At 50.2% G+C, this 19,475-nt stretch overlaps 1 protein-coding gene across 8 annotated transcripts in view; it reads right to left on the bottom strand.

Moving 5' to 3' along the window:
- Window positions 1–19,475, bottom strand: part of DCTN1 (dynactin subunit 1) — a 31,011-nt gene that overhangs the window by 6,199 nt on the left and 5,337 nt on the right. For 2 of the 8 annotated variants that reach the window (XM_060656891.3, XM_060656899.3), the window contains exons 1-19: window positions 12,310–12,606; window positions 10,386–10,631; window positions 10,052–10,130; window positions 9,817–9,851; window positions 9,094–9,114; window positions 6,736–6,753; window positions 5,333–5,353; window positions 3,892–4,083; window positions 3,345–3,542; window positions 2,991–3,195; window positions 2,836–2,914; window positions 2,557–2,716; window positions 2,343–2,447; window positions 1,977–2,168; window positions 1,772–1,888; window positions 1,390–1,542; window positions 633–793; window positions 361–529; window positions 15–83 (exon numbers count right to left, since the gene is read on the bottom strand). In XM_060656891.3, coding sequence (XP_060512874.1) covers window positions 15–83; window positions 361–529; window positions 633–793; window positions 1,390–1,542; window positions 1,772–1,888; window positions 1,977–2,168; window positions 2,343–2,447; window positions 2,557–2,716; window positions 2,836–2,914; window positions 2,991–3,195; window positions 3,345–3,542; window positions 3,892–4,083; window positions 5,333–5,353; window positions 6,736–6,753; window positions 9,094–9,114; window positions 9,817–9,851; window positions 10,052–10,130; window positions 10,386–10,631; window positions 12,310–12,342 — 2,253 coding nt within the window. In that variant the 5' untranslated portion in view covers window positions 12,343–12,606. Of the gene's footprint in view, window positions 1–14; window positions 84–360; window positions 530–632; window positions 794–1,389; window positions 1,543–1,771; window positions 1,889–1,976; window positions 2,169–2,342; window positions 2,448–2,556; window positions 2,717–2,835; window positions 2,915–2,990; window positions 3,196–3,344; window positions 3,543–3,891; window positions 4,084–5,332; window positions 5,354–6,735; window positions 7,214–9,093; window positions 9,115–9,816; window positions 9,852–10,051; window positions 10,131–10,385; window positions 10,632–12,309; window positions 12,607–19,475 lie in introns of those variants that run through there. The other 6 variants (XM_060656930.3, XM_060656939.3, XM_060656926.3 and 3 more) reach the window with 5 other exon arrangements.

Below are 19,475 nucleotides of genomic sequence, written 5' to 3'. Positions count from 1 at the left end.
CCCAGAACCTTTACCTTAATGTGGTCAGCCAGCTGCATGGTACTGTCCTCGGGCTGTTCAGCAAGATGGATACTGTACAGATGCTGAGGGGAAATGACAGAGCAACAGGCAATCTTTAGGTCTTGGAAGGACGGAGAATTCTTCCCAAACTGTAAATGGAGCCCCAGTCATCATGGGACTCCAGAGGTACAGGAGAATCTGAAACCCCCAGGGAACTGGATCCTCAGGCAAGCTCCTCTAAGAGCAAGTCAAGCCATAGGCAGCCAGCTGGGGACAGACAACCTTGGCTATGCTGCCAACAGCCCTACCAGGAAAAACCTTCCCTCCCTCCTATGCCAAGCCTGAACTCTTGCCCCAGACCTGGTAGTACTTGATGGCCTTAGTGAGAGGCTCTACGTTGACAGTCTCATCCAGCTGATCCTTGTGTAGCAGCTCAATGAGGAAATCCAAGGAGCGCTCGTGGGCACTCATCTCAGGGTAGAGGCTGCCAACCTTCTTATACACGTCCACATTGCACTGAGAGAGGGCGCTAGAGACCAGAGAAGGGTCCTCTGAGGCCAAGGCCTGCCAGGCAATGTCGGTTCTATCCAATCTCAGCCTGCGGCCCTAGAGTGGGGCCAGGGATCACTTACTGCTCATAGCGGTGGAGTGTGGCCTGCAATAGACTCAGTGAGTACACCAGCCCAGCAGCAAAGCTGAGCTGCTCCCCTGCAGCTCCTCGGAGCCCAGGCCTCTCTGAACAGTTTTCGCTTAGTTCAAACTTCTCCTGGGCCTGCTTCCGGATCAGCTCTGCCTGTGGGAAGAAGCACCAGGGACCTGGGGCTCAGAGAAGAGGATAGAGAACACAGACTCGGGAATACAGGACACAAAACTGAGCAACTACGTCAGGAGCATGGACGCACGTGGAGGAGAAAAGCAGAAACGGCTCTTAGATAGTCAGGGAGTCTCACACAGGGAAAAGATAATGATGTGATTACTGGTGGTTATGAGGATTTGGAATGTGGAGCCAGTGGGCCCAAGCTCTTTCCTGCCTTAAAGCTACTGCTGCTCCTGCTACCCTTTTACCTGAATTCTATCCTGACAATTATTCCCCCACTAGTTCCTAGTCATCTTCTGGGTCTCAGCTCAAATGTTACTCCTTCAGTGACACCACCCCATCTAAATCAGAGCCCAGACCATGCTCTCTCAAAGAAGCTACCTCCTCATCAAAACCCACCATCTGTAATACACATTCCTCTGCGACTTTGTTGACTATATTCCTCCACTACATCATAAACTCTTTATGAGCAGGGATGCTGGCTGCTATCTTCGCTCAGCATCCTCAATGCCCGTCACACAGCAAGTTCAACAGATTCCTGTTGAACATGTGATTAGACTGATTGGCCATACCTTGCAAATGAGACGAGGCATGAGCAGCAGCACCAGGACACAGTCATGGTCCCCACCTGGCCGAAGGAAGCTGTCTGGCATGAAGGCTGTAAGCAGGGACATGTGACGGTTGGCCTGGGCCACCTCCATCTGCCTCAATTCCATCTCAATTGCCTGTGAGGTGGACAGGGAAGCAGGCTCTCAGCCAGGCTGGAAAGAGTCTCAGAGCCACCATGCTTTGCTCCACCAGGTCCCCTGCTTCAGGAGTCTTCCAAACCACCACACAAAGCACCCCCTCCTCCAGCAACCTGAAGTCCAGAACCCCACTCCAGATCAGCCTACGGCCACACCCAGGCTGGATGCCCCAACACTCCCCACTCTCTGGTCTATCCATTTTCTTGACCTTGGCATGAGCCTTAGTCTCAGCAAACTTGATTTTAAAGTCAAAAGTCTCCGGGGGTGGCTGCTGCTGCCTCTCCACAGATGCTTCTTGCTGGTTTGTCAGTTCCCGATTCACATCCTGGGGGCAGAGACAGACAATGAGGCACAGCTGGGGCAGGAGGGAGCCCTGGGCAATCATGAGTGGACAGCAGGGGGTACGGAGGCACCTGAAGGTGGGCGGTCAGCTGGCGGTACTTCTTGATGGTTTGCTGGTAGTCTGCAACAGTCTCCTGGGCTGCTTCTACACGCTTCTGGGCCTCCCGAACCCTCGCGCCCGCCATGTCCAGCTGCTCCCGCAGCTCCAGTTCTGTCTCGCGCGCATTCTCCTGCAGCTCATCGTTCATCTCATTCATCGCTTCCTGGAAGGTGCCAAGGCAGTAGAGGCAAAGGAAAAGCAGAGTCAGAGTAGAAGGTCAGGGTGGGGCCACTCACCGCACACCCTGCTCAAAGGGGTCATGTGTCAGTCCCTCTTTCAGCAAGCGTCTTCCAAACACCCTCCATCGGGGTGGGAAATCTGGGGTCTGTTCTCTTACCAAGTCCCCCACGGTCTCTCTCAACTCTCGCACTTTCTCTTCTAGATTCAAGTTCCGGTCTGTTAGCATCTCCACCATCTCCTCAGCACCCAGAGCAGCATCCACCTGTGTTACATGGAGGGAACAGAGAAAAGGGCTGCTGAAAGGTGCCTAGAAAAAAGAGGCACCAACCTTGGAGAGGGGTCCTCTGGGCCAGAGGCTGGGGTCCCCAGACCTGCTCCTTGAGCTCATCGATGGTGCTCTCCGCCTGGCTCAGCTCTTCCTGCAGACGCTCCCGCTGTTGCCTCACAACTTCCAGCTCTTGGTTCTTCTTTTCCATGAGCTTCTGGAGTTTCACATGCTCCTGCTTCTCCGAGGAAGAAAGATCCCGCATCCTATGGGGAAGCAGGGAGGGAGAAGGGAGAAAGTGTGTCCACATCACTGGCAATGGGCGCTATGATACGTTTGGGGACAGGAGAGTGAGCTCCGGAGCCAAGCAAGGAGGGGATCCTACCTCACCAGGGCATCCTTTAAGCGGGCATTCTGCTCCTCGAGCTGCTTGAGCTGATAACTGGACGCTGCCCCATCTGAGCCTGGGGAAGACCATTAACACTTTCAGACATAGTTCTAACCCCACCATTTGGCCCCCAGCAGCTCCTGGCCCCTTACCCTTCTCTTCAATCTCAGCCTTGAGGATCTCTAAGTCAGTGGTGAGCTCATCCACACGTTCTTTCAATGCTTCCACCTCCTGCTGCAGGGACTCAGCCCGCTCTTCAGCCATCTCCTTGTCCAGAGTGGCCATCTCGATGGCATCAGCAGTGTCAGCCATCTCCTCCATGTAACGTTCCTTCGCCTCCAGTGCCTCTTTGGCTTCCTAAGGAGGAGTGGAGGTTGGTGGGAGTGCAAGCAGAGAGATGCCTCATGTGCCCCTTCTCACTGGATGTTCTAGGCTCTGGCCCAGTTACTGGTACAGTGGCTTGGGTCCCAGGCTCCCCAGCCAGCCCCTTTCACCCCAAGTCCCACCTTCCGCGCCTCCTTGAGGCGTCGTTGCAGGTCCGCCTGCTGCTCCTGCATTTTGCTCTTCCATTCCTGCACCTGCTCCAGCTGGATCTTATGTTTCTCCAGCTCTTTTAGCTTTGCCTTGTCTTCTGCCCGTTTCAACCGCAGGGTCTCCAGTTTCTCCTCCAGATCCCGTACCTGGGCCCTCAGCCCCTCCTCCTCCTACAAAGGAGAAACCCCTCAGTGAGTGCACAGCCTCCCCCTCCTCCCACCAAGGTTGAGCTGGAGCAAAGGGACAAGACTGTATGCAAACACCATTCTAGAGCCCCAGGGTCAAAAGCAAGTGGCATATAAACATCTGAGAAAAGACCAATGCATAAGGGGCAAGTGTGGAAGAAGGAGAGAAAGAAAGGGTAGCCAAATCAATGACAGGCTAACCATATGCTATGTCCCCACCCTGCTGATCCAAATTCTGGGTCTCCCCCAACCCTGGAAAATTTCCAAGATCCTTCCCAGGGTCATAGGCCCCCTCTGTATCTTGGTTCTTGTTCACTCCAACCCTAGTCCTTACCTTGGAGGGGGAAGGCAATGGGGGTGCTGCTCCAGGAGAGGTGAGAGCCGGTGTGGGGATGATGGGTGCTGCCAGGGGAGTCTGAGCTGGGGTGCTGGGCTCACTGCTGCTCAGCTCACCTGCTGATGCTGAGCCAGAGGGGCCCAGGGAGCTACTGGCCCCAGCCACCCCAGTACTGGCTGGGCGGGTGGGCTATTCAGAGAGGGCAGGGGCAGACCAGAAAAAGAACAGGGGTGGTGAGAGACAGAATATGAGAATATGTCAAGGAAAGGAGACAGAGAAGGAAAAAGACAGTGAGAGAGAATATCAAAGCACAGTGAGAACAGAGAAGGAAAGTGAAGGAGAGAGGAAAAATGACAAAGTCAGAAATGGTGACAAAGGACGGGGGAGGCACAGGAGGCAGGCAGAGGGGAGAGGGAGGAAGTGATAGAAGAAGACATAAGATTATAATGCTCCTCCCTTGGCACTGACCCCACATTCCTCCCAGCTCTGGCACTACCCACTTACAGCAGAATCCCTTACTCCCCAGACCTCCCCTCTATGACCCAGTTGTGATCATTCTGGCAATTTCCAAACACTCCCAGTCCTATCATTGCTCTGGGCCTGTACCCTCTTCCCCCAGGAAGAAAAAGTACCCCAATGTCATTCCCAGAGCAAAAGAACAAACTGGAGTTTGTTCTCTAACTTCCATGTTCCCAGAGAATTCTGGGCTAGGAGTGCAGGTACCAAGCTCTGTATCCCACTCTTTGGAAGTTGAGCTGATTCTCCCTCCCTTGGTCTACTTTAGGGGACCCTGCAGGTAAAAGGGCCAGACTGAAAGTTGTACTCCTAGGCTCCCCCTTGAAACACGGTCAGTACAGCCAACCTTCTGTCATCTCCCTCCCCCCAAGACAGAGGGGCTCTAATCAGGCAGTATCTACCCAGGCCCTGTGGGGCTGAGGCAGAGGAGCTCTCTGAAGCCCCAGGCCCTGGAGCAGACAGGCCTGTCCAGTGCTCTCCCTTGAAGTACTGAGCCCTGAAGCATTCCTGGTGGGCTGACATTCAGAGACCACATGCTACCCACAGACACCCCCAGCTCCTTATCCCCTGACGTTGACACTGCCAAGTTCTTTACCTTTTTTCCAACTTCTACCCCCATTCATGCATCAAAACTGGTCAAAATGCCCTTTTTGAAGAAAGCCAGCCCTGATTAACCACAACCACTCTCATATCTCTTTTGCATTCAGGCTACTGGCCCATACACTCTCCTGAGAAGTCATTTTTGCAGGAGAGGCCTGTCACTACCCTCAGTCCCCTCACTCCTCTGAAAAAGAGAACCCAGGATGCACCGTGACCAACTTCTACTTGCTTATACACATGCCCACACACATGCACATGCCTGAAATGTGTGTCTACACTCAGCAGTGGCTTGTACAGAGGCTTTTTTTTTTTTTTTTCTCACCTTGGGCCGCCGAGTTGTGGTCTGGACAGGCAACAGGAGCCAGAGGAGAAGTAGTCAGGAAAGAAAGGATAATGGCAGAAAGACAGACAGCAGAAGGGACAGCAATGAGAGCAGAAGAAGTACCAGGAATGGGGCTACAGTTAGCTGCTTACCCACTCCCATCCCCACCCCGTCCTTTTTTCCCCTCCAGTGAATTACCTTGTTCCCACGCCAAGAACTCGGAACTCCTGTTCCCCCATTGGCTCCTTGTCCCACTTATGCCCAACCCTTGCAGACCTCACCCCTTTGAACACCCTGGATATCCCAGAAATCCCCGTCTCCTAGGCTAAGCCACAGGAGACCAAAGGCAGCAGCTGGTAGAGGTCCCCAGAGATTAGTCCTTCTGGCACTCCAGCCCAGAGCCAGAGGCCCCACCCACCCACCACTCCCAAGGACTTTCCCAGGTCAGCCCTTTCCTTTAAGTGCTAGACTCTACAGAAGACTCCCTAGAAATACTGTGTGACCAGAGTGATGCTAGAAGTCCAGAAGTGAGGGATACGACCCCAGCAGAGGGGATCAGGCCCCTAAGGCAGCCATCCTCTCTACCCTACCCCATTCCCCAGGGCCAGATCCTGCAGCAGTCTCCATCCCTAGGGCAGAGGGCTCAGGTGACAGAACCATGAATACTGCATTAACCAGAAGCCCAGAGCTCAGCAAAGTAACCCCACCCAGCTGCAAGAAAGGACATGGAGGTGGGCAGCAGCATAAATAAACTACTGCCCTAAACTAAAACACATGATTAATCTTGACTCCCAAATTATGTTCTTGCTACCCAGAGTCTCATAGCTCCAGCAAAGATAGATTTGGCCTAGACCCTGCTTCTAGGAGACGTTGAGTCCAAGGAGACCAACGCCCACCCCTCCTACCCTGAGTTTAGCCTCCATAGCTGAGGGTCAAAAACCTCCAGGGTCCCCATCCCACCCTGGGAAAGCCCCTTAATACACACCCTGGTGGGGGAGGGATGCTGGGAGTACAACCAAGAGGCATCCTAGCAAAGGATAAGGGTGAGGTAGTCCTGCTAAAGACATGAAGACATAGGGACCTGCTTCCCAAATCCTCTCGCAGGAAACTCCCAGAGGCAGTTTGCAGCAAAAGCTGCCTGAACCCCACGGTTGTGAGGCTACTGGGTACAAGGCCCAGAACACACTCAGTCAGAGGCCAAATCAGGCAGAGCAGGGAGCAAATTTCCAGCGTGTGGGGCATGGCAGTGACATACACCTCTCCCTGCCCCCCACCTTCAACCCCACCCTCCTCCCCCAACCAGGTAGACAGATGAAGTCAATCAGCCCCCACCCCCACCCCAGCAGCCTGCTGCCACCATCGCCCTGGCAACCCGGCAGCAGGACCAGAGCAAGCAAGAGTACCTTTCGGGCTGTCGGTGCCTGTCTCATCATTGCAGAAAACCAAAGAAAGCCAGGAGAGGAAAGAGAAGGAGGGACAGAGGAGGATGGACAAACACACAGAGGAAGGACAGACGAAGGGAGGGAGGGAAAAAGACCGAACAGAGGGAAAGGCGGCGGAGACAGGAGATTAGTGCATCAAATCCCAACAATGCAGCCTCAGCTTCTCTGCCGGACTGCTTCCCAGCCTGCAAATGGCTGTGGCTCAGACGCAGAAGCCCCCGCAGGTGCGCAGTGGGTCAGCCTGGCTCCGGCAGGCACCGGAGAGGCGCCAGGCCCAGTTCACCAGCTAAGGCTGATGGCAGCCTCAGTGGCCGCAGCACCGGCTCCACCTGACGTCATGCACCCACCCTCCTCTGATCCGTGGGGGTGGAGCCACTGCTCCACGGTCACCTAGCAACCGCCAGGCTCTGCTGGCTCCTCCTCCCCCACATGACTGGATAAAGTCCTGCGCAGAACCCGCCCTGCTTCTTCTTCCAAAGAACAGGTTCTGATTCTTCCCTCCCCATCCCTCCCCCACCCCATCCCCAAGAGTCTGCTCCAAGAAACTGGGCTAGGGGCCATCCCAGAAATGGTACTCTCTGGGGCCAGGGCATGACTGGGCAGGGACATGGAGCCTCATTGCTCCCTCAGCCTCTTTCATATACTTCCCTCTGCCCACAGCCCATCAACTCCACTTGTCTTTTACACACACAAGACAACGCCCTTACCCAGAACACCCCTCCTGTGACAGCATCTGCTCTGAGGGGCAACAATGACACTAAGAAACCCTGGGGAATATTCAGCAGTAGCTCTAATGACAGTTTGGCTCCTATCCCAACCCTCCCCTGGTTGAAGGGGGATTAAAGCCTGTCTCTAAAGGCCTTCCAGAAGGGAGTGGACACCTTTTAGAGACATCTGGGTTCTCTTCTGCCCTCCCCTTCAAAGTTCCTTTGTTTTTGGTTCTAGTGCTAGCTCTCCATTCCCCACAGGGTGAGAGCAGGGCCCTGGGCTAAGTGGTCTGCTATGAGAGGACCACTGGAGAGGAAGATCTGGCTACGGACTTGACTATTTGACTGGCACGTCGCACCAGGAGCAAAGAAGGCCCCGCATCCCAGCACAGGCAGTCTATGCTGGGCTTTGCCACATTTCCCCAGGCAGCTGCCAAAACCCCAGCATTGAGACATGACTCAGGCCCCGCCCAGGTCAGGTCAGCCTGTGATGAGAACTCCTCCAACGATATCAGACTGCAGGTCCATGCTCTTCTCTATTCAGGGGCCTGAGGCAAGATGGGAGCCCCAACAGGAGACAAAAACCAAGGGAAGAAGCCACTGTTCTATGACCTTGTAACTGGTCCAGCATCCTTTACAGCATGATTTTCCTTCTCACATCTCCACTCCCACCTGAGCCAGGACCTCAGAGCAAGTACCAGTATGTGGTCTCTTCCGTGGCAAGACTCCAAAATGAGGACCCACTAACAACCAGGAATTGAAAAGATGTTTTCCTCTCCCCACCCACTGCCCCGATCCCGTAGCTCTCCATGCAGGTCATAAGGGCCTGAGACCATTGGCAACAAGGAAATCACAGAACCATACATACAGCACAGTACATACAGGTCAGACAGGCACAAGCACGTCAGAGATAGCCCGGGCACAAGCCCAAGGCAGGGGCTGGTGTGAGGAAGTGGTCATGGCAGCGACTTAGGAGTTCAAAAGAGTCTGGGGGTGGCACAGTTGAGCCCCATTCAGTGATGGCTGATGAAAGTCTGCAAGGGCTGGGCCTCAAGCACACCACCAGAGGAAGGAAGAGGCAGGGAAAGACTAGTGGAGCAGTGTGAGGGTGGGCATCCACGGCAGTGCCCACCCAGAGGGAGGCACATGGACTATCAGGCTTTCCAACTCAGGACTGTTCTCCCTGGCCTCCCGCCTCCTTGCCCAATCATCTCACCTGGTACTTTCACCTAGCCTCCCAGTGTTTCCTCCCACTGCCCCCAAACTTGAGCTGAAAACCCAGTAATGTAGTCCAGTAAATGCTGTATTCCACGCTGCTGCTTTACATTCACAGTCAAATGTTTGGAGTGTCTGATGAGAAGTCCTAAGGCAGTGGGGAGAGGGGCAAATAGGTGCAGAAATCATCTCTAATGAGTGCCATCTGAGCCTGGTACTGAGCCTGATGTCCCTGCATCCCTCAAAGGAACTCTGAAAGCCAAGGCTGCCATTTCCTCTGGCCATCCCAGCCCCAAGGTCACACACACATGCATGCAGCAGCCCAAGGACATGCAGGACAGCTGGGGAGGAGGCTCATGGCCCTCACCCACCCAGTCACAAATAGTAAACACACCACCTTCTTAGGCTTCAGTCCCCGCTGCATGAGGAGTAGGAAAGGGCAGAGTTAGAGAACAAACGCCACAGTGTGACTAGCTGGCCAGACATCCTGGGTGTAGGTGTTAAGACCAACTCAGGTACACACAGGTAAAGGGGGAAGTCAGGTCACTGCCAAGTCCTGGTAAGTGAGATGAGGGGTCCCTCAAGGATCAGATTCCAGGCTGTCCACACCCTGGCCCGGAGAAAGTGGAGAATCTGAATCCCCACCCTCATATACCCTGCGCAGAGCAGTGCAGGAGAATTAGAACAGGCCCTCTGCATACGGCCTAAAATAGGCAGCAGTAGGCACAGCTCCTTACCATTCGTTTGCAAATAGGAGGACTCCTTCTTCCTCTAGTTCTCACCTTACCCCTACCCTCTGTCCTTTTAGAGCCTGGCAGCCTTGGGTACCATAAGGCAGGAAGTTGGCAACAACACTACTAGGGTCAGACCTATCTTCCCTATCACTCCTAGCCTCAGCCCCTTTTGACTCTAAACATCTGGGCCCTAACAGTTTTTCCATGCTACCACCTTTACCCCTAAAGCAGCAGCTCATACCCAGAAAGCTTCCAGGGAGGCTGGAGACTGGAAGACTAACTCCGTTTACTCACCTACTATTTCTATCTATCTAGCATTAGTCTCCCTCCTCTCTTTCTCCTTCCCCTCTTTCTATTACTCCCCACTCCTACCCCCAACCACTCACCAGTTTGCTGGTCTTCGCAGCTGAGTCAGTTCCCTCTGTAGGAAGCAAACAGAAACAAAGCATGTGTTTGTACATGGGGGTAGGGGCAGAGATCATTGTGGTGGGGTAGAAGAGATATAACAAGGGAGTATGGTGGGGATGGAGAAATCTCAGGATCCACTGTGGCCCTGTATTCTGGGAAGAAGTCCTGAGGACTCCTGGATGTGAAAAAGCAATTTAACTGGGTGGCTGTTACCTCTTTTGAGGACCTTTGAGGCAGAAGAATCAGGTGTCTCTGGGGAAGTAGTATCTGCTCCATCTTCAAATACCTGGATCTGAGGCCACAGAACAAACTCAATATAGCCAGATCAGCGATGGCTGCAATATGGGCCCCTCTCCCGACCCCAAGTGAGCCTGGGGTACAGGGCAACTTCCATAAGGATGGATCTCTAATTTTCCCTCCCCCACTACCTCCCATTCTCTCAACCAGAGACTTACACTCATGCCCAGAAAAAGGGAGCACCAACACAAAAGCCACCCAAGCAACAGAGTATGTACACATGCATACACCCAGAGCAGGGTGTAAGTACCTGGGATTGGCGCACAAAGATACCATGCCCTTCATCACAAGTGAAGTACTTCCTGCCTTGGACAGTTCCATCATTCTTGCCCTTTGCTTCGTCCAGGATCACGCCTACCCATTTGCCAGTGGCAAAGAGTGTGGCTCCAACATAGGCCACAGTGCCTCGATGGCCTTTTCCAATCACCTCTACACGGGAGCCCACTCGCAAAGGTCGGGCGCTTGCCTCGGCACTCATTCTGCTGCCACTGGGCGTCTGAAAGAAAGACACATGCAAATATATGCAGTTAAAGGCCTCACATCAAGGATATCATCCTAATGCATCCTAAGTAAGGTCTGGACAAGATCCTGGACTGAAAAAGGACAAGAAGTCACTTTCCTGAACCCCATTCTCAGGGTGAAGTGGACCCCAAATTCCCTTTTGAAAAATACCAGTGATATGTTCTAAGACTTCTCCAAACTCCTCTGGAATCTGCCAGAATTTTTAGGAGTTTATATTTAAATTTTATAACAAATCAGAACTCAATGACAGATCTGTGAATGTCACCACATGGCTTCTTTCTCAGGAGCACTGCCCCCAAGCAGGAGAGTAAAGCTCAAGCGAATAACTCAGTTTAGACCAGGCTCTCCAAGCCCAATACCCTGACTCAGGTGCCTAAGTTGGGAAGACAGGTGATTCATGGGTTACTCCCACACAGAATCCTGTTCCACTCCCCACTGTTGTCTGTGTTCCCTGTGGTCAAACAGCTCTTAGGTCTCTCACTCTCAAAGGCACACAACTGTGCCTCCCTCCAGCCCTGACTCCCAGCCCCCACCCCATCCACACACCCACCATGACATTCCTAGATACTTCACCACAGCCCATTCAACCTTTTAATTCCCTTCTCCCTGGCCCAAGCCATGCCCTATCAACTCTACCCCAAGCTCAGGAGATCCTTCCCCCAGCTATGTTGCTACAAAAAGAAAAACAAAGGCCAGGTAAATCAGATATCTTAGATCTGACCTGCACTGTCTCCCAGACTCTGCCAGTGGTCCAAATGGATAGCTTATTATCCCATGGATGGACAAGGCAAAGGAATAGACTAAACATTGTCCTTCAGAAGTTCTCAGCTTCTGACACACCCGTGATGACAGGACACAACATGAAATTAGGTCCCAAAGAGGCCCATGGTTTAGAAGAAAATCACACCTAAGCCATTTTTAGCAACAGCAGCTCCATGAACCAAGGGCCTTGCAGCAAACAGATGAATGAGGCATGAGAAAGTGACTCCCTGGTCCTAAAGATTCCACAGGGCTCCCCTTGATGCTCCCACTTGGCTTCAGAAGGGAGCTCTGCCAGAGTCTGTCACTCCCTGAATCCCTTCCCCAAAGAGCTCATCTAGGAAGATAAGGATATAGTTCCCAGGGGCTTTAGGACCCCAAATCACACCTAGCACAGCAGAGTGGCTCTCATGGATCTGACGATAAAAAGAACTGACAGTGACATCAGGGCTAGCCCCACACTCAAGAGACTCCCCCAACCTCCCAATCCTAACAAGCCTCTCAGATCCAGGTGGACACAATAGTGGGTACAGATTCAATCTCAACCAGAAGAAAGAAAAAGCAAGTGACAAACAACAAAGCAGTTCTAAAGAAAGGCGTCACTGTAAGGCCATTCCAACCCACCAACCCCATTCAGAGCCCCAAGATAGTCCAATCCCCTCAGGAACCTCTGGCCAGAGGTCCAATTAAGAGTCAAAGGTCAGGCCTTGCCACTCCCCACTGAGGGCCCAACTCTGGGAGGGGAGGCCTGTCCAGCCTAGCACCATCACTCCCTGCTGCGAGTGGCCCCAGTCTAGCTCCAGCCTGTCTCCCCAGCCCCCACAGCTGTGTCCACAGGCACCCAGGCCTTCTCGAGCAGCCCTCCCAGGGCCATCCCAATAAGGACCACTTACCCGGCTGTACATATGCCTCTTGCTCTGGGCCATGCTGCTCACCCGGCCTCTACCCCCTCCCCCAGTGGGCCAAAGACAGAGAGAAAAGGCAGAAACCTAGACAGGAGGGTCAGGGCTCCAGGCCCTCATGGACAGACACAGAAGCCGTCAGGCACGGCCCTCCCCAGTCCATGGACCTCACTCGGTGGCCTACCGGGGTAGGGGTGGGGGCAGAGATGGGGGTTGAGGAGCAAGTCCTCTCTGCTGCCTGATGATTCCTGAACCCAGAGACACCGAATCCTGCTTGCCAGCTGATGAGTCTCACTCTGCGCTAGTGCTGCTCTAGACTTGTCAGGAACCGTGCTTGCATCTGGGTCCTAGTGCCCCCCTGCTTCACCTGGCCCAGACAAGCAGGGCAGGGACTAAGGGGCTAGGCCCACACCACGGAACCTCAGCAGTCACCTCTAGAGTAAACTGGGAGCACAGCCCTGGTGGGTCCTCCTAGTCTTCACCCCTCAGCATCACTGACACCCCCCCCCCCAACACCTCCCCCTACAATGTGCCTCAGCAGGACCACAAGCATCAAGTGACACTTCAAAAAGATCAGCTACCAGCAGGCCTCCACACAGCCAAAATAAGGGTCTCTTACTCCCTATCTGGAGCTCTTCTCTCTCCCTCCTTTTTCTAAACTCTGAACTCAGGACCCAAACCCATATAATTATAGAGTCTGGATTTCAATCTCACACTGGGCCAAAGGAGCCAGGCCCTGCCCACTACCCAGCAAAGGAAGGGCAGTAATGGAGATAATTTCATACACACAGAAAAGCAAGTCAAGTACCTCAGTCCTCCCCACACTGAAAAAGGTTACCATACCCTTCCTCCCTTCTGATCATTATAAAGGGACACGCTTGAACTCTAAGACTATCAGGTTCAACTGGATGAGTAAGAGCAGAGAGCTCCACATGCCCCCTACAGCACAAGGCCCAATCTACCTCAACTACCTGCCCCTTACACTCTTGGCCTTGCTTTCTAGGCATCTCCTTAACAGAAAAAAATGAGATGTTTATTTTCTATAGTTCACAAAATTTCTTTAATAAGCATGTATTACTTTTATAATTGAAAATGTTTAATTTAACAAGATTAAGTATTCCAGTGAGAAGTCTCCAGAGGGCTATGTCATAATACCACTTCATTCATTTACCCATCTAACATGGCCTAGGAACCGACAAACCAGAGTCTCCGCCCCTAAGCACTCAAGGCTGGTCTGGGGTCTGCCCTATATAGCTCCACTATGTGCAGAGTGGATCTAGATTCCCTGGGCCTAGGGATACTTGTCTTCTCTGCACTGGTCTTCACAGGCCGAACAGAATCTTCCTCCACTCCACCCTCTTTCTCAGGCAGGCCAAAAAGCCCAACAGTAGAATGACAGTCAACAGTTAGATATATGGCCCCAAAACACCTCTTCACATCTTCAATCCTGGCCAGACCCCCATAGGAAACCATTTCTTTCCTCCCCTGCAAAATTTCCATGTTTGCCCTCTTCTTCCCTAGTCACATTTACCCAGGTAGGCAGAGCCATGCAGCTCCTTGCAGCCTGGACTTCGCATGTTCAGAGCACTTTACAGCCTACAGAGCACCGTAAAAAACACAAGTTTTAGTACCATGGTTAAGAGTACTTTTCTAGACTCAAGCTGCTTATGTCCAATTCTTGGCTTTACCCCCTGGGAACTGCATAAACTTGGTCCAGTTACTTAACATCTCTGTGTTTCAATTTCCTTATCTGTCATTTGGGAGCAAAGAACATATCTCAGAGAGCTGTTGTGAGGATTAGCCAAGATAATCCATGTAAAACATTTAAGGCATTGCCTGGCATTTAGTAAGTACTCAACAAAAGTCAGCTAATAACAATGTTGTTATCCTCATATTTGTAAATCACAGTAACTCCACAGAAAGGCAGGCCTGGGACAGTGCTAACAAGGAAACTGAGGCTTAGAGAGCTAAGTAACTTCCCTAAAGTTACACACAAGGTGAGGAATGGAGCCAAAACTGGAACCAAAGCCTGAACTGGAACCCTCTGCACTTTCCACTAGCCTCACTGTTTACCACATGTATCTCTAGGCTTCTTCCAAGGGCGTGCTCCTCCTCTAGACCATACTGTCTTCCAAAATACAGGAGAACTCATATCTAAAAATGACCTCATAACTCACCAACCATACAAGTGTATATATAGTCACCTAACTTCTTGGAGGCTGTTTCTTCTATAAAATGGGAATATCAGCTGCCATCTCTACATTAATGTTATGAGGCTCAAATAAGGGACAGCACATAAAAGTGCTTTGTAAAAAGTACAGAAGCTGTAGAAATGCAAAAAAAATCAGCTGACATAATGTAGTATATAAATCTAAAAATAAAATATCTAGGCAATGTTATAATTATAGGAATTACAGACAAAAAATAGGTGAATTAAAAAGAAAAGGGGTACCTGACTATGCCTTGTTTTGTTTTGTTCTGGATATGTGGAAAGGCCTACAAACACTGTAAGTTGTAAACACACTTTGAGTAGGGACAGAATAGCTTTGCTTGACTAGGAAATATTAAAGTAGACTAGTTTGGCTGAAGTAAAGAATTCTAGATGAGTTCCTCTATCAAACTATAAGCCTTTTAAAGCATAGCCCACAGGGGCCCTGGATGGCACAGTCAGTGTATCCTGATCTTGACTCAGGTAATGATCTCAGTTTGTGAGTTCGAGCCTCACATCGGGCTCTGTGCTGATGGCACGGAGCCTGCTTGGGATTGTCTCTCCTTCTCTCTGCCCCTCACCCGCTGGTGTTTTCTCTCTCTAAATAAATAAACTTAAAAAAAATAATAAAAAAAGCATAGCCCACAACTTTTTGTCTCTGTGATCCCATCACCATTAGCTCATGGAGCCAAATGTTTATTGAATAAATAAACACATCAATGTTGAGATATACTAGTAGGTTAAGTATGGATAGTCAGGGAGCTTAACATTCAGGTAGAGAAAGATAACTCCATCTCCATGATCTAATAACAACAAGTGTGTCTTCTTCCTGAGCAGGAGACTGGCATAATGAAAACTATTTTACAAAGATCAAACTGGAAGCAGAACAGGCTGGAGTGGAGGCAGGAGCAACTTGGTAAAGACAGGATAACAGCAAGGAGGTTGCTGCATAATGAGCAACGGGTGAGGAGGGTCTGAACTCAAGCAGGAGAGGACAGAAACCAATTCAGAGGATGTACAAAGACGCCCTGAGAAGGTCCTGGGATAGATCACACATGGGGACAGAGGCGGAGGGCCTGCACGGCTCCAGAGACAGACAGACCTGCACACAGCTTTGGTTCTCCTATTTCCTCATCTGTACGACTCTGGTCAAGATATTGAACTTTCTGAGCCCCAGTTACCTCATCTGAAAAAAGGGGGAAATGATACCTACCTCACAGAGATGTTGTGAGGATTAAAGATTGAAGTAAAGCATTTAGCACAGTGCCTGGCACAGATTAGATGCTCAACAAAATGCAGATGTTGTCTTCATCATTAGTGAGAAGATACATCAATAATGACTTACACACAGTAAGAACTTAAATGCTGCATGAATAAATGAATGGATGGATGAATGAATGCACAAAAATGAAAATGAATGAACAAACCCAGGAGCTTTCAAGCATGAGTACTAGAAGAATGATAATCGAAAACAGTAAGAGAATTGGGAGGAACCGGGAAGGGAAATGGAACATGTTAGGGGAGAGAAGATAAGTCTTTTCTTAGGGCCTTCTCTGGAACAAACGTAACTGCACGCAGACACGTTATTTCACTATCTCCTTCCAAAATGAACTTGTGATGCCAACAAAACAGATTCCAGTATCTCTATATCCTACAGGTGATGGAACTGAGTCTCAGAAGTCAAAGGACTCTCCTGAGTCTCATGGCCAGAAAATGACAGGGCGGCACACTTGACTAGCTGTACGGACAGGTGATCCTTTCATAGCACCACTGGGCTCCATCCCATGTCACACAGAATAATTCTGAGTTACGTGTTCCCTCAGCCAGAGATGAGACAGATACACCCTGGATTTCTAATCCATTTTTCTCCCCAGTGATATTATATACTGTTAAAATATCTAGGAAAATGGGAAGAGAGGAGGGGAAAATCTATGTCTGATAAATAGATAACCAATGATCTTAGAGATTATTTCAGAAAATGACAGGAAAATGAGTAGACTGTTAAGAATTAAGAAGGAACAAGTAAGAAGGAAAAGCCTTTTTGGCGCCCAGCCTGCACCATTTCTACCTCGCTTTTACTAGCACCCCAGCATCCTTTGAGCCCTTGACCTCCTCTTGTCTCATCTCAATTAACCTTGATCTTGAGCTAACTGAACTGTCTCATTTCCCTCATCCCACTCATAGAGGAAGTGGTCTGAGTCCCAGGCAGTCTGAGAGCAAGGTTCACACACCTGAACTGAATTGTATCAGGCACTGGGCAGTTTGTAAGTTTGGTTACAAAGATAAACACAAATTGGGGTGCCTGGGTGGCTCAGTTGGTTAAGCGTCTGACTTCGGCTCAGGTCATGATCTCACAGTCCATGAGTTTGAGCCCCGCGTCAGGCTCTGTGCTAACAGCTCAGAGCTTGGAGCCTGCTTTGGATTCTGTGTCTCCCTCTCTCTCTGCCCCTCCCCTGCTCATGCTGTCTCAAAAATAAATAAAAAACATTAAAAAAAAAAACAACAAAGATTAACACAATGGTAACCAACAAGATTCAGATTTTCTTCAGACTAGGATAAAACTGTATATCTCTGAAAGCACTAGTAAGGAAGGGAGAAGTACTGATGTAAGTCCCTTAGGAATCAGGAAAAAAAGAGCTGTCTGCTCACTGAGTGTCAGGGGGTATGGAAGGATGGGACTAGGAGGGTGGAAGGCTGGATTCCAGACACACACAGGAACCCAGAAATTAGACACACACAAAGCCCATTGCTCCTCGGTCTGACTCGTATCTGCTTTACAGATCTCATACAGATAGGACTTAAACCCTAAATGGACTTTTTAAACTTTTATTTATTTATTTTGGGAGGGAGAGAGGGACAGGGAGAGGGAGAAAGCGAGCAGAGGAGGGACAGAGAGAGAGGGAAAAAGAGAATCCCAAGCAGGCTCCACGCTGTCAGCACAGAGCCCGATGTGGAGCTCAAACTCACAAACCACGAGATTATGACTTGAGCCGAAAACAAGCACTGGACACTCAACCAACTGAGCCATCCAGGCACCGCCTAAATGACTTTCTTTACCTCTCCAGCTCCTTATTATCCCAGAAATGTCTACAGCCCACTCCCAATCTGAATGCAGCTTGACTTCTTCCCAAAGTATCCCCTTCCTCCAAGAATACCCAAAGACTACCAGGCCTGCCTCCAGAGGGTTCAGACCCTGAAGAGTCAGGGAGGAAAGCTATACAATATGCCTCACTTATCCTCAATAAAGGAACTTTTGCAGGAAGGTAACAGGTACTTGAGTGCAGCCCCCAGCCCCATACTCAAGAACTACAACCTTCCCAGTGCTAGCAGGAGTCCTACTTAACAGCCTGTTTGAAGTTCCTGCCGGTTCCTCCCCATGAATCAACTGCAAATCTCTGGCACTAGGACCCTGCAGACAGGGAACCCTGAGCCTGCGCTCTAAAGAGAGAGATGCACCATTTCACAACTTCAGCAAAAGCCAAGGCAGCCAACAAAGCCACAGCCACCTTGGCTGTGCTTGGACTCTGCCTTTTGGGCAGCTCACCAGCCACTCCCCAGAAGCAGAGCATTCTGTCCTTTCTTTTTAAATCCACGTCATCATTTGATCATAATGGAAATCAATCTCCTCAAGTCACCACGCAAAGGCGTATCCATAGCAACCACAAGAGGAAGGACACGGAAATGATGCTCCAGTGGCTGCAGCAGAAAAAGGTAAGCCTGTTTCTCTTCCATTCATGCTATCCCACCATTCTCCCCCTTCACTCAAGGGCATCTTACCTGCAAATTCTATCACACTAAAGGGGATAACATAAAAGGCGAGTGTTAATAATCTATGCTATTATGTAAGGTTATATAGGTCTGTCTACTCCCATATGTGGCAGAAAAAAAATTCTCTTTTTCTGGTTGATGGAGACAATTCTCTTTTACATATTCACTGTCTCAGGTGACAGAATCTCTGCCTGCAATACCTGTCAAATCACTATCAGTTACTTGTCTTTCTAGTCAGGATGCTACTCTCATTCAAGGATTTCAGAGTTTCCTACCTATTTGTAAAAGGCCAGTGGCAACACTGACCCCACTTCCCTGCCCACCCATGCCACAGTCGTGCTCAAACACTGGCCAGGTAAGACTTGCTCTTAGCAGCCCGAGACTCTAGCCCCTCTAGGTCCAGAAAACTGGGGGCTGGGATTAAATTTCTGCCTTCTCTGGTGCCTAAGAGGAAGGAATGCCATTTCAGCAGAGGTAAGAGACTCATCAAATATAAACACTACTAGGCCTAAGTAATCCTCCATGCCTTGATTTCCCCTTGTGTAAAATAGAGACAACAACAATACCTTTCTAACAAAGTTGTGAAAATTACACGAGGATGTCTTTAGAGCATTTAGAAGAGCACCTGGTATGGAGCATCAATAAATGTCAGCCATTATTATTATTATTATGAGAAAGAGGAAGGAGAGGCCTACAATGCAAGATTCAAGTTCAGATTCTCTTGAAGAGAATATCAGGTCTACTCTCTTTCCCTGCCTCTGCACAGTTATTTCAAGCTTCCCTTACTAATTTCAAGTCCTATTCCTATTTGAGCCCACACCAGCACCCACTCTCCTCAGCAAATAATTCTGCTGAAAAAGAAAACTGAACCTGTTAGATAAGAATTCCTTTGCAAATTTAGATACATCTGCAACCATCATTGCCTCTTTCTTCCTACATTCTTTCTTCTGTCGTTCCTCTTTCAAAGAAAATGATGTCCCATTCTTTTCAGAGCCAACCCTTCCACCCTCCTCTGAGGACCTGATTTAGCAATCATATTTTTTTCTCCTACCTTCAACTGCACCCTATCTACTAGCTCTTATACAGGATCAGGTAACCTATGCTCAAGACTCTTCTAGGAAAAACTGTCTCTAGTCACCGCTACCTCTTCCATGAGATGCCACCATCTCTCTCCCTTCCT

The sequence above is a fragment of the Panthera onca genome, chromosome A3 (assembly GCF_046562875.1).
Source record: "Panthera onca isolate mPanOnc1 chromosome A3, mPanOnc1 haplotype 2, whole genome shotgun sequence".
Taxonomy (NCBI): Eukaryota; Metazoa; Chordata; class Mammalia; order Carnivora; family Felidae; genus Panthera; species Panthera onca.
Note: the sequence above shows the minus strand (reverse complement) of the source record. Positions and strands in the feature narration are given on the sequence as shown.